The sequence below is a fragment of the Pteropus vampyrus genome, unplaced genomic scaffold (genome assembly GCF_000151845.1).
Source record: "Pteropus vampyrus isolate Shadow unplaced genomic scaffold, Pvam_2.0 Scaffold486, whole genome shotgun sequence".
Lineage (NCBI taxonomy): Eukaryota > Metazoa > Chordata > Mammalia > Chiroptera > Pteropodidae > Pteropus > Pteropus vampyrus.
In genome coordinates, this window is record NW_011889267.1 from 1,276,454 (window position 1) to 1,289,076 (window position 12,623).

The window sequence follows — 12,623 nt, forward strand, 5'->3', positions numbered from 1 at the left end:
CTGAGCACTGCTCCAGCTGGTGGATCCGCCCGCCGCTTCCGGCCCCAGGTCTCCCACAGTCCTTAGCTCCTTCCGTTGGGCTCCCGTTCGTTTTTCCGGTGGCAATGGCTGCGGCAGCGGCTGGGATACTGCGAGGGGGTCTCCTGCCCCAGGCGGGTAAGGAGTGGCCCAGGTCTTCACTGCGCGTTGCAGCCGGTGCTCACTAGTCGTCGTCTCCCCTTCTCTACGACTGAACTTCCGTAATCTGTGACCCCAGACAACTCTCGATGACCCCAGCTAGAACGCCGGCACCATACCCCCATCTAATTCTCTGTGATTCTAGACTCTAGTAATAACCGCAACACTACAACAGCGTCAACGACAACCATAGTATTTATTTTCCGTAATCCACTACCCAGGTTTTGCTCACCTCATTTACTTTGCTTGGACCCTCCCCGCCCGACCTTGGCACTATGTCTCTTTAAGGTCTCAGCCTAAATGTCACCTCCTGAGTCCTGCTCTCGCCACCCTCTACAAAGCAGGTTTCCCCTGTTAAGTCTACCTTGCACCGCGTTTATTGACCCCTTAGTCCATCACAGTCTAATTTTGCATTTGTTTATTTGCTGTTTCTGTATTACACTTTAAACTCCGATAGGGCAGAGCCATATTCATTCAGCATAGCCAGCAGGTGTAATGTGTGACATTATTAGGCATGCAATAAGTATTTGTTTGATGAATGATTTTGAGCACATAATATCAGTCAAGCATAGTGATAAGTGCTTTACATGTATTATCTCATTTAAATCTTAAAGCACCCGGTGAAGAAGGCATTCTCATCCCCTTTTTACAATGAAGAAACTCAAGTTTAGACCAGTCAAGTGACTGGTCAAGGCAACTGCTAGTAAGTAGCAGAAGAGAGATTAAAATCTGGTTGCATCTAATTCAGAGCCTGTACTCTTAACAGTTAGATTTTGTGACTGCTGTTAGTCTCCATGCTTTCTGACTTCGAGCCACTTTCTAGCTGAACCTTTCTCTGAGATTCTATCCCAGTGTTGGGAAGGGCTGAAAGTGGGAAGCTCTAGCTTGGGTCCTTTTGTCGAGGATGAAGGGGTCACTTTGGCTCAGTACTTTAGAGCGGTTCTCTTGTCTCCTGGGGGGTGCTCTCCAGTGATGACAACAAACAAGAGCGGAGGGAAGGAAGACTTGTTTAGGGGAAGTTGTGAACGTGGTGTAACTTTTTTTCCTTTTTGCTTCAAATCATGGGAAAAGGCTTCAGAGCAGTGCTTAGAGCAGTGGCTTTCAAACTTCATGCATCAGCGTCCCCTGGAGAGCTTATTCAAACACTGTAGGCTCCACTCCAGAGCTGCTGATTCAGTATGTCTAAGATGGAGCCTGAAAACTTGTATTTCTAAGAAATTCCTGGGTGCTGCTGATGTTGTTGATTGGGGCTGGAGGCCACTGATTTAGACCATGGGTTGGCAAATGATGGCAGTCACCATGTTTTATAAATAATGTTTATTGTAACTCAGCCACGTGTATTTGTTTACATATTATCTATGACAGCTTTCATGATACAGTGGCAGACTTGAGTAGTGGTGATAGAGACTGTTTGGCTCTTAAAATAGTTACTATTTGGCAATTTAAGAAAAAGTTTACTCAACCCTCTCCCCCTCCTTTTTTAATGTGTTCAGAATATTTTCTCTGGTCTTCATCTTTACCCCTATCTCTGTGCATAAAGAAGTGCTAGAGAAATGAGAGCTTCAAAGGATCGAGCAACTGACCTAAAGTCACCCACTGAAAGAGAAGAGAAGGTTTGGGGATTCAGGATTTCTGGCAGGAAATTCTTCATTCTACTCTTGCGTTGAGTCTAGCTCTGTGAGCCAGGGTTGTCTCTGCCTAGAGGATGGGCTTTTTCTCCTTCTGGGACAGACTAAGGCCCCAGAAGAGGCTGCATCTCACTGCATTGCAATTTCTCCTCTTAGGCAGGCTGCCCACCCTCCAAACTGTCCGTCGTGGCTCCAAAGCTGTTACCCGCCACCGTCGCGTGATGCACTTTGAGAGGCAGAAGCTGATGGCTGTGACTGAGTATATCCCCCCCAAGCCTGCTGTCAATCCAAGATGCCTGACACCTCCTTCCAAGCCCCGCCAAGAGGTAAGGAGGAGACTGGGCATGTCACTTGGTGGTGTGATGGAGGATTAAAGTGATCTTGTCTCAGTGACCATAGTGAAGTAGGACTCTAGGATACAGTCATCCATGTTATTACTTCTTCACTTTGATTCCATGCCCCAGCTACTTTAAAATGAAATCCGTGCTTGATTTGGCATTGGTTATTTGGACTCTGCGGATTGGACGGGCCTCCTGAATTTTCTTCATTCTTGTGATCAAAAATAAGTGTGTAAAAGCTATCCAAGCAGGTAGGGATAGGGAAGAGTATCTCTTTCCTGTCTTGAAGGACTTGAAGCTTCCACGTTTTCCTAGAGAAATAACAGGTATTCTGTTCTTGAAAAAGGACAGAAAGACCAGTGGGGATTTTGTGACTTTATGGTGGTTCCTTTTACTGCAGTATCTAATAAATTCTAGTTTCTAGTTGGCCACTGCTGCTTAAAGACTAGTTAGCTGTCCTCTCCTGCTAGAGTCTGGGAGATGGGAGGTGAGCAGCAACTGCAGCTTGAGAAATTTAGGTCAGATGTCACACACTGATGCAAGAGGTGATGAGTCATTCGGCAGAGATTCCTCAAAGACTAATGGCTGGGTAGAACCTACGCACCTGGGTTTTCTCCCTGTGAAAGCAAAGAGCTATCTGAAATGAGCCCTGAAGAATCAGCCTGTCGAGTACTTGACAAACTATGTTTCAATGTCTGGATCTCTTTCAGCAGGATTTAGCTTTTGCCCAGCCAAAACTGACCGATAGAAAAACTGGTTGATAACCCCACATTCAGACAGCAGTACAGTCCTTGAACGGAATTTTCCCACTCAGATTTTTTTCCCACTAGCTTAATTTTTTATTAAGCTAGTGGTGCTTGCTACTTCATAACTAGCAGCTACTGTATTAGACAGGGCAGGTCTGGAATCTAGATTTGGCACCAAAGTGAGTCTTCCATTATTTTACCTTGTATATGTTAACATTTCCATGATATTCTGCAAAGTGCACCATGACTTTTAGGTACTCCACTGTTTAAGTAAATTGTGGAATCATTGCTATGGTGAAAAAAAGTCTCTTACAGTGTTTATGGAGGTCTGTGAATGTATTCTCAGGTTCACAAGTTCTCAACTCTGAGAAGCACTGTCTTAAGAAAAGGAAGCCTTGTTCTGTGAAAATGCCTCAAGTTTGAATTAACACTGCAAAAGAGTTATCTTGTATTTATAATTGGTAAACTAATTCAACATGAGTACAGTGTCAGAGGGATAATTGAAATAATTTTGACAATATTGTTGTCCAATAATGTTGATTGGGTCAGATTGCTGAGCAGTTAGGGGGAACCGAGTGTTCTCAGATTTGAAAAACACTACTCTAAAGACTGCGACTATCTAACGAAAATGAAAAGATAGAGTGGGAGATGGAACGTGTTTCCGAAAGGGGCCCAACTATCCTGCTGTACCCTGATCTTCCTCATATTTGGGCATCACCAGAAGCCCAGCACCCATCTCTGAGGGATTAAGGGGTGCAAGGAGAAGAGGCAGCTTATGTCCCTTTGGTGTCATCCCTTCCTGACTTCAGGAGACAGGCCTCATCCGGCTTCTCCGTCGGGAGATAGCAGCAGTTTTCCGAGACAACCGAATGATAGCTGTCTGTCAGAATGTGGCTCTGAGTGCGGAGGACAAGATTTTTATGCGGCACCAGCTGCGGAAACACAAGATCTTGATGAAGGTCTTCCCTAATCAGGTAGGAAGTGGCCCTACCCATGGGCCCTGCCCATAGTCACCCCCCTTACCCCCACTCCCCGCCCTGCCGACTCAGACCCTAGCATCTCCCCCTAGATAGGGCACTTCTGACTCCTCCCCTGCACCAGCAGCCCTCTAGCCTGGTGCCTAAACTGCGATCAGGGGCTGAGGAGACCCTCGAGTTTCATCCTCAACCTGATGTGGCCTGGGACCAAGGTGGGCAGCTCTTCCTCCCACTTGTCCCCGATAAATCCTTCTTTCCCATTGCTCCAGGTCCTGAAGCCATTCCTAGAGGATTCCAAGTACCAAAACCTGCTTCCCCTTTTTGTGGGGCACAACCTGCTGCTGGTCAGTGAAGAGCCCAAGGTCAAGGAGATGGTGCGAATCTTGAAGGGTATGCCTTTCCTGCCACTGCTAGGTGAGCAAACCCTGCTGCCAGTTGGAGATGGGGTGAAGGGGAGCAGGTGCTACAGAAGCGTAGTGCCATCTGCTAGGCATGAGTGGGTGAAACCGTGGACATCCTTGGAGGGAACATCCTCTCACAGGTGGGATCTACCTCAACAGCACCGTTTGTTGAGGGCTGCCTGTGTCATTCTAACACCTGTGTTGGCTCTGTGTTACTTCTGCACTGGGGGAAGATTATGGAAGGCAAAGAGGACTCTATTGGGAAAGGAAGTTTAGACACTTTGAATCCAGCAATGAGGTAGAAGATGCTGAAACCCATACAGACAGAGATACTTAATTAGCCCAAGTGAAGGGTGCTGAGCTAAGGGGCGGTGGGCATTGTTTTCCGGACTCCCCTGATGCTAAGAATCCCTGGAGGTGCTGCTTCTCCATAGAATACTGATTTCATAGGACCCTGTGGAAGCGGGGAACGGGGCAGGAATCTGTCTTTACAATCTACCACACTCACATACAAACACATACTCCATGATTCTTCAAGAAAGTTTAGGAAACTGACTTAGTGGGGGTTAGGCCAGGTGGATGATTTATGTAAGGGGAGGGGATCAGTCCCAGATGGAGTGGGAGTGGGATGGGGCATAAGTGGGAACCAGATGGGGGAAGGCTGGGAGGTAAAGGGCAATGGAGAGCAGTTCCGAGGGTTGGAATGTTGTTTTCAGAGAAGAAAGGCATTTGTAGGGAGCCCGGCTGACCCTGTGTTCTTTCAGGTGGCTGCATCGATAACGTCATCCTCAGCAGGCAGGGCTTCATCAACTACTCCAAACTTCCCAGCCTGGCCCTGGTGCAGGGGGAGCTGGTAGGAGGACTCACCTTCCTCATGGCCCAGACCCACTCCCTGCTCCAGTACCAGCCCCTCCAACTGACCGCCCTGTTGGATCAGTATGTCAGACAACAACACGAGGGGGACTCCGTCGTGTCAGCCAGTGGGCAGCCCAATTCTCCCGACCCTGTTCCAGACTCATAGCCAGCCTGTTGTACCCAGCCTGCCCATAAATACACCCTGCCCCATTGGTTATGCTGGTACGCTGTCCTTCCGGAGATGTGGAAGAACTCGGGGTGGGGAGTGACATATGTTCCCTGGCTTCTGCTGACAATGACCTCCTCAGATGCAGGGCCACTTGGAGATGAAGAAGGAGTCCATTTCAGAATGAAGGCTTTTAATCGTCGTCTTTCGTCCTTAGTATTTCCAGCTCGGGACCTGACAAGAACAAAATCTCAGCTCTCCACGTTCATGGCAGGGAAGCTGAACAGATGAGGACATTGTCTTCTTTTGTGCTCATGTTTTTTGCACATGTCTTCCCCAGCCTGTCCCCTCGTATATCAGAATAGCTCAACTGACTAATTGTGCTAAGAACGGCTTCTACTATTGAGAGCCTGCTGTGCCAGGCTGCGTGCTGACCGCCGTCCATGTATTAGTTCTTTCATTTCTCACCATGTTAGCCCCATTTCACAGAGAAGAAAACTAAGGGGCAGAGAAGTTAAAGGGCTTTTCAAGGTCACAAAGTTGGTAAATGGCCAAACAGACTTGAATCAGGCTCTCTGCTCTGAAGACCATGCCCTGGATTTTTACACTAGGGTCCCAGGTGTGCTTGGCTGTTCATTTTCCCTCGGAGTGTGCCATGTTGTAGAAAGTTTGGGAACATTGCTTTATGATAAAAAGATACGCATTTTACTTTAGTCTGTTTTGCTTTTTATAAGCTTATCCTCCCTATAGACTTATTCTCAGGGTCATCTCAGACTCTCCTTCCTAAAAAATTCTCTTTACCATGTCTGAGCCTTTTACCTCCCTTTCCCTGCTCTCACAAATGGCATCTCTTACATACTTGGCCTTTTGAGGACAGCTGCCAACTCTCCCTGTAGCTAACATGTCTCAAGTGGTTCTGAGCAAAGATGCTGGCGGGGGAACCAGGATTAATGAGGGGATCTGAGGGTTCTCAAGTGGAAGGCCTCGTCCAAGTCTTGGGGAACAAAAGTTCCTAATGAAAGAGTATGTTTAGCAGCCCACGCTTATCCCTGGAGCATGCCCTGGGTGGATTCAGGGGTGATGGGGGCGAGTGCCTATTGAGCATTCCTTCTTGACTTGGAGCAATGCCACAGCTTCTTCAGTCTCGGACAGGCACCGCTGTGGCAGTAGTGATCAGCAGCTCTTCTATGGCCTGGTCCAGGACCAACTGCCCACCGCACCCAGCTCTGTGCCAGATGCCCAGAGATGCTCAATGTGAAGTGAATGAGGAGGCACTTGAGGCTCCCAGACACCAGAGTCAGTCTGGCCACTGCTGCCCAGTACTCTTCCTGATTCTCAGAGCCACACGATGCTAACCACCCTCCTGGAGTGGCCAGAGCAGTGCTGAGGTTTTGAATGGCACAGAGTAGGCATCTCCTGAGAGATGTGTAAGACCCTGAAAGGTCAATCAAGGCCATGTGTGGGGACAAGATGGGTGGGGGGAGTGGCCTACATCATTTCTGAATCAAAGAAGAACCCTATATAGCATCCTTCACCTGCTGATCGTGCCTGGGGCCCCACCACTAAAATTCTACTTTGCAGAAAGTAGCTTCACTGCACTTAAAGGTATCAGTTTCACATTCATTTGAATGACTTTTAGACCTTTCTCAAGAGCTGATTTTTCGTTAGAATTGAGCAGCCGAACACAGAACTCCAGTAGAAGGGCAGAGGTTCTGAGAAAGGGAGGGTACCCGAGTTGACTCCAGCTAGCCCTTTAACAGCCGGCTGGTTCCTGCCCCAGATGCACTCCTGGTGCAGACTCCAGGCTGGGGGTTTTGTCTTACCACAGAGGTACTTCCAGTCTCCCCACCCAATGGGATCTGACCAGTGACAGCCTCTGTAGGGGGCCACCGGCTGACCCTTTTGAGCATTGACTGCCCTGCTGACCATGCTCTTGGCATTGTCTAATGTCCCAAAGGGGCATCCATATCCTCCCTTCAACCTGATACTTTGCTGGCTCCAAATTTTGCAATCTATTTTCAGATGTAAAACGAGAGGCGGGAGTTAATAAGGAAATGGCCTTGGGTACTGACTGGGATCAAGGCCACACTAGTCTGAGTAAACCCTTTACCGCCATTGGCTTGAAGCCAGCAGCTCCCCCGTCCTCTGTAATCCCTTTGGAACTGTGCCCAGTGGGGACTCTGCACCCATTCCCAAGCTTCCTCGGTGCTGGGGAGTCACTCGGCCCTGAGTCCTCCGGGGAGCAGGGGGGCAGAGCTGAGCGGCTGCCCGGAGCTTGGCGGGAGGAGGGACAGGGGGAGGGGAAGGTGGGGAGATCCGGCGAGAGGGGAGGCTCCACCGTCTCCTTCCTTCCTGGTTCCTGCAGCAGCTGCTGCCACTGCTCAGCCCGGTGAGCAGGGAGCGGGCGACTCGAGACGGTGACTCAGAGGTGGAGCAGTGTGCGGGCCAAGGAGCACTGGCGTCCATGGACTCTGGGGTAAGGGGGCCACGCTGGCATCAACTGACATTCCCCGTGAGGGCTTTCTCACACCTGAAGCTGGCAGGTCTGCTTCTCCGGAGACGGGGGTGGGAATGGAGGTGGAGAGGGGACACCCCCCTGGCTCACCTCAATCCAGTACCCTCTAGTAACAGAGCCTCCCCCTCCACCTACAAGCAGCAAGAGGCCAGGATCCACAGGGCCAGGAAAAGGGCACAGGAATACCCAAACACAAGGAGAGTTTGGGAACTTTCAATGGCTAAATGCAGGAGTTTCACCCCCTGGGTCAGCTTCTGGCAGCAAGGGCCCCTCTGCCATGGCCTCCCAGTCACCCCTGCCCCACCAAGTCCCTGTTCCCTCTGGCCTCAATTCCTCAGGTGCTTAAAAGCTCTTAGAAGATCTGAGCTATTTCCCCAGCCTCAGGCCAACCTCGCCCCTCTAGTCCCCTCCCCCGTCTCACATGCACAGAGCCTCATGCATTATTGATGTCCCTGTGGAGCCAGGATGGCCAGGGCTGGTGCCACGGGCCCCTGTGGGCACTGCTGCGGGACGTGTGTGGACCCCTGCCTGTTCTTAGCTGCCTTTTCTCTCCTGCCTCAGTGTCTCCATTGGCCTAGTCCCCTGCTCTCTCCGGGTGGGTAGTACTTCTCAAGAGCCCCAAAGACTGGGATGGTAGAAAGGGGATGTGAGGCTTTGGTGGGCATCCTTGTGTTTGATGAGAGGAGGCGCAGGGGAAAAGGGGGCTTTCTCAGGCCTCGGTTTCTCTGTGCAGAAAACTAGCCCGAGAACTAGAGGATATGGGGACCAGTTGGTGGGGAGTTGGGATGAAGGGGTTAGGGGGTCGGGGTGTCATGGCAGAGCAGTCTCCAAGCCATGGTGGTATGGGTGCAGAGTTCTTGAAGGAAGAGGAGCTGGGTTGAGATCTTGCTTGTCTAGTCTCTGAATTCCTCTGGCCTGTTTGAGAGCCTCTTTCTTCATTCCCCTGCCTCACCTCTGATCACCCCCAGGGAATCTTCCAGAGAAAGCACTGAGTGTTTCCTGGAGCCCAAGAATGTGCACCAGGGTGGGGCTGGGCAGACTTTTCGTGATTTTCTCTCTACTGGACTGGCCTACCTCTCAGTGAACTAGCCTGAAGTGGCTGTAGTGAAAGAGGGTGTAGGCCGGGACACCCACCCAAGTTGAGATAGGGACAGACTCAGGAGAGGCGGGACAGGTGAGCAGATGTGTTGGTGAGCTCTTGCCTCAGGATGCAGGAGAGATTAGAGGTAGAGGTGATAGCAGGTCTGTGCTAATGGATTTTTTCTCTTGTTTCAAGGGCCCCCTCAGGACAAGGTGACATCCTTCCCCTTCCACCCTGTTCTTCATCCTCAGCAGGGAGTGGCCACTCCCTTCTCCATGGACTTCCAAGAGAGGGGTCCTCCCTCGCTGGCAGAGAGCACTCAGTCTACAAAGCCCAGCAGTGCCCAGCAGGTCTGAGGGCCGGAAGCACGCATTGGGTTGGGACTCACTTGGCTCTCACCAGCCACTCCCCCACTCTGTCCTGGACTGCAGGCTTCTGAGCTGTGGGAGGTAGTGGGGTCTCACCAGCCACTCCCCCACTCTGTCCTGGACTGCAGGCTTCTGAGCTGTGGGAGGTAGTGGAAGAGCCTCGGGGCCAACGGGGTGCAGAGGATATCATGCCTGAGAGGCAGGAAGGCCACCTGCTCAAGAAGAGGAAGTGGCCTCTGAAGGGCTGGCACAAGGTAGGGTGGGCAGGGCAAAGGGCAGGGCCAGATGTGTGGAGGGTTGGGGAAGTTTGGGTAGCTGCTGGGCAGTGCCGGGTGTGGGCGTGTCAAGAAGAAAGGTCCATGTATGTGGTTGCTCTCTCCCCACACCTTTTTCTCTTGGCTACCTGGGTCCTGTTTCTCCCGGGCATCGTTACAGAGGTACTTTGTGCTCGAGGATGGGATCCTTCGCTACGCAAACACTCGGCAAGATGTGAGTCAGGGGCTGGCCAGGGTGGCGGGAGGAGTCTGGCTCCAGAATGCCCTGGGCAGGCAGGGAGCTTCTGGAATCCCCCAGAGCAGGGCCTGAATCTCAGGTACACCATTCCTGGGTGTGGGGTCTTGAACAAGTGTCTTCCCTAAGTTTTAGCCCCCTCATCTCTAAGATGGGGAGAGTGCCCTCACCCATTTGTAGCGTCACTGTCATCTTGGTAAGGGCCCTCAAGACTATGCCTGGCACAAAAGTACCCAAGAAAGGGGAGCTTTATCATCCTTGTCCTTGTTTCATTCGGGAATAAAAAACCGAAAGCCTGGCCGCCGAGGCTCTCTCTTCCTTGGCCTTGAGGACTCCCGAGGGTGGGATAGTTTTTCCTGTCCTGTGACTCCTTCAAGCTCAGAATGTGACTTCTGAGTTCTCCTCACAAGAGCATGACTGACAAGTCCCTGCTGCTACTGTGACTTGGGCATGAGGGTGGACCTACTGCCTGGCCCTTGAACCTAGAGTGGCCTTAGGAAGATGGTGGCTCTGTGGTCCAGGGGTCTAAAGCCAGCCCCTTTTCCCCCACCATCAATCCGCTCCAGATCACCAAGGGGAAGCTCCATGGCTCCATTGATGTCCGATTATCTGTCATGTCCATCAACAAAAAAGCCCAGCGCATTGACCTTGACACCGAAGACAACATCTACCATCTCAAGGTGACATCCTTGGGAGCCAAGTGGTGGATTGGCCCCTAGCCTGGCAGAGGCACTGAGGCACACAGAGAGGGGGACAGGGGCTTGAGGGTCTGTCTGTCCATGCGTTTGACAAGTGAGAGTTACTATCGTGTCCAGTAGCCAATGGCAAACCACCCCTGTCTGTTGTTATGTGAACAGGCACAGAACTAAGGGCTCAGACACTTGGGGAAGCTGTGCTCTGCCTCCCTGCATGGGGCCTCTGCACAAGCTGGGCACTAAAGCGGGAGAGCCTGCTTGCCTGGGGACCAGGGCCCTGACTTCTTCCTCTTGGAAAGCAGTCCTCCTTCCATGTATCCCTCTCCCTTGCCATCACTTCTACAGATCAAATCCCAGGACCTGTTCCAGAGTTGGGTGACCCAACTGCGTGCCCACCGCCTGGCCCAGCGCCTGGATGTGCCCCGCGGTCCGCTGTCCGGCACCACTCACCGGAAGGTTAGATGGGCCCTGGGGCGGGAGATGTGGGGATTCAGGGAACTGTGAGACCCAGGGAGGTGGGCACCATCCTTCCTGATCCTTGACTCACCCCACAGGTTCCTGGTGCCCAGCTTCCCACTGCAGTTAGTGCCTCGGCTCTTCCTGGGGTTGGACCTCGAGAGAAGGTGTCTTCCTGGCTGAGGGGCAGTGACGGCCTAGACCGCTGCTCTCATGGTGAGGGGCTCCTGGCACTGAGTCTTGGTGGGTAGGGCCCACATTGTCAGGTCTAGGTGGCATCAGCGGTCACAAGGAGGAGAAAATGTTACCTTCATCCTGGCCTCAGGGAGTCCCAGTCTGGTCGGGGAGAAGCCTCTGCCTCCGAGGTGATCACGTCTACTCAGGCCCTGCCCTGGGAGCCCCAGTCTTACAAAGGGTGGCTGGGCTTGTGCCCTAGGCACATGGACAGACAGAAACACAGGGCCAGGCCTCGTGAGAAAAAAAGTATGGCCAGCCGACGCAGGGAGGGGCACCGAGGAGTCGTGCCTGGGACGGAGGTTCTCTGGAGTCATATTCCTAGAGTAGGAATCTACTCTAGGAATGTTGGCCTGGGAGAGGAAGTGCAAACCAAGTTGGGGGGAGAAAGAGTGAGGCCCCCAGCCTGCGAGGAGACAGCAGAGGTGAGGCGTGCTCTGGAGACAGTGAAGATCAGGGTGCCGGCTCTCTTGGGGAACCAGTGTGAGGCCAGACCAAGGGGCGGGACCTGGGAACTGCTTTGGGCTCATGAGTGGGGGAGGGGGAGACAGTGTCAGGATTTCCCTGGCCGCCAGGTGAAGTCTTTGGAGAAGGAAGGGAAGCTGGGGGACAGACTTTGCACCCCGGCCAGCGTTGGGAGAGGGACTTCCTCATTCTTCCCACAGAGCTCTCCGAGTGCCAGGGGAAGCTCCAGGAACTGCACAGACTCCTCCAGAGCCTGGAGTCCCTGCACCGAATCCCCTCAGCCCCTGTGATCCCCACACACCAGGTGAGGTCCAGGGGAGGAGGCAGGCTCCCGTCCAGGGGTCTCTCTCCTGCTTGTCACGTTCATCCCATCACTTCCCTGGACAGGTCCCTTGTTCCCCTTATGTCACTGCTGTTTTCAGGAGAGCCACACATCTGCCTAGTTGCTTCTTCTCCCATGTCCATTTTGCCTCAAGGCCGTCTCTCTGCCCCTTTGGAGCGACCCCTTCCTCCTGTGCCCACGTACCTGCCAGGATGTTGGTCTTCTTCCTCTGGGATGTCAGCTGTCTCTGCACCCTCCCCCATGACCACCTGCCCCTCTCCTGGCTTTGATGGTTGCTGCCCCTTTTCTCCACCCTAAGAGTGAAACTCCCCCCACCTCGACTTGCCAGGCCTCAGTGACAACGGAGAGACCCAAGAAGGGGAAACGGACCAGCCGCATGTGGTGCACACAGAGCTTTGCCAAGGATGACACCATTGGACGGGTGAGGTGGGGTGTAGACCCTAGGCACAGGGTGGGATGTTCTGAAGGAGGCTTCCTCTTCAACCCCTCCCCTCACCCACAGGTCGGTCGTCTCCATGGCTCTGTTCCCAACCTCTCTCGCTACCTGGAGTCTCGGGACCACTCAGGACCCCGTGGGCTACCTCCCCCAGACTATGCCCACCTGCAGCGCAGTTTCTGGGCCCTGGCGCAGAAGGGTGAGTGTATGACGGAGGGCGACGAGGAGCAGG

At 52.5% G+C, this 12,623-nt stretch overlaps 2 protein-coding genes across 3 annotated transcripts in view; both read left to right on the forward strand.

Moving 5' to 3' along the window:
• The first annotated feature begins 33 nt into the window (after positions 1 to 33).
• MRPL10 (mitochondrial ribosomal protein L10) lies at positions 34 to 6,001 on the forward strand. Its single transcript, XM_011382698.2, has 5 exons — positions 34 to 156; positions 1,962 to 2,131; positions 3,699 to 3,863; positions 4,136 to 4,280; positions 5,032 to 6,001. Exons 1-5 carry the CDS (start codon positions 105 to 107, stop codon positions 5,286 to 5,288), a joined length of 789 nt encoding a protein of 262 aa, XP_011381000.1. The 5' UTR covers positions 34 to 104; the 3' UTR covers positions 5,289 to 6,001.
• A 1,595-nt stretch (positions 6,002 to 7,596) lies between these two features.
• Positions 7,597 to 12,623, forward strand: part of OSBPL7 (oxysterol binding protein like 7) — a 15,619-nt gene continuing 10,592 nt past the window's right edge. Inside the window, exons 1-10 of one of the 2 annotated variants that reach the window (XM_011382700.1) lie at positions 7,597 to 7,764; positions 9,080 to 9,234; positions 9,381 to 9,506; positions 9,688 to 9,741; positions 10,329 to 10,442; positions 10,803 to 10,913; positions 11,012 to 11,129; positions 11,813 to 11,916; positions 12,284 to 12,376; positions 12,458 to 12,590. In XM_011382700.1, coding sequence (XP_011381002.1) covers positions 9,160 to 9,234; positions 9,381 to 9,506; positions 9,688 to 9,741; positions 10,329 to 10,442; positions 10,803 to 10,913; positions 11,012 to 11,129; positions 11,813 to 11,916; positions 12,284 to 12,376; positions 12,458 to 12,590 — 928 coding nt within the window. In that variant the 5' untranslated portion in view covers positions 7,597 to 7,764; positions 9,080 to 9,159. Of the gene's footprint in view, positions 7,765 to 9,079; positions 9,235 to 9,380; positions 9,507 to 9,687; positions 9,742 to 10,328; positions 10,443 to 10,802; positions 10,914 to 11,011; positions 11,130 to 11,812; positions 11,917 to 12,253; positions 12,377 to 12,457; positions 12,591 to 12,623 lie in introns of both variants that reach the window. The other variant, XM_011382699.2, reaches the window with a different exon arrangement.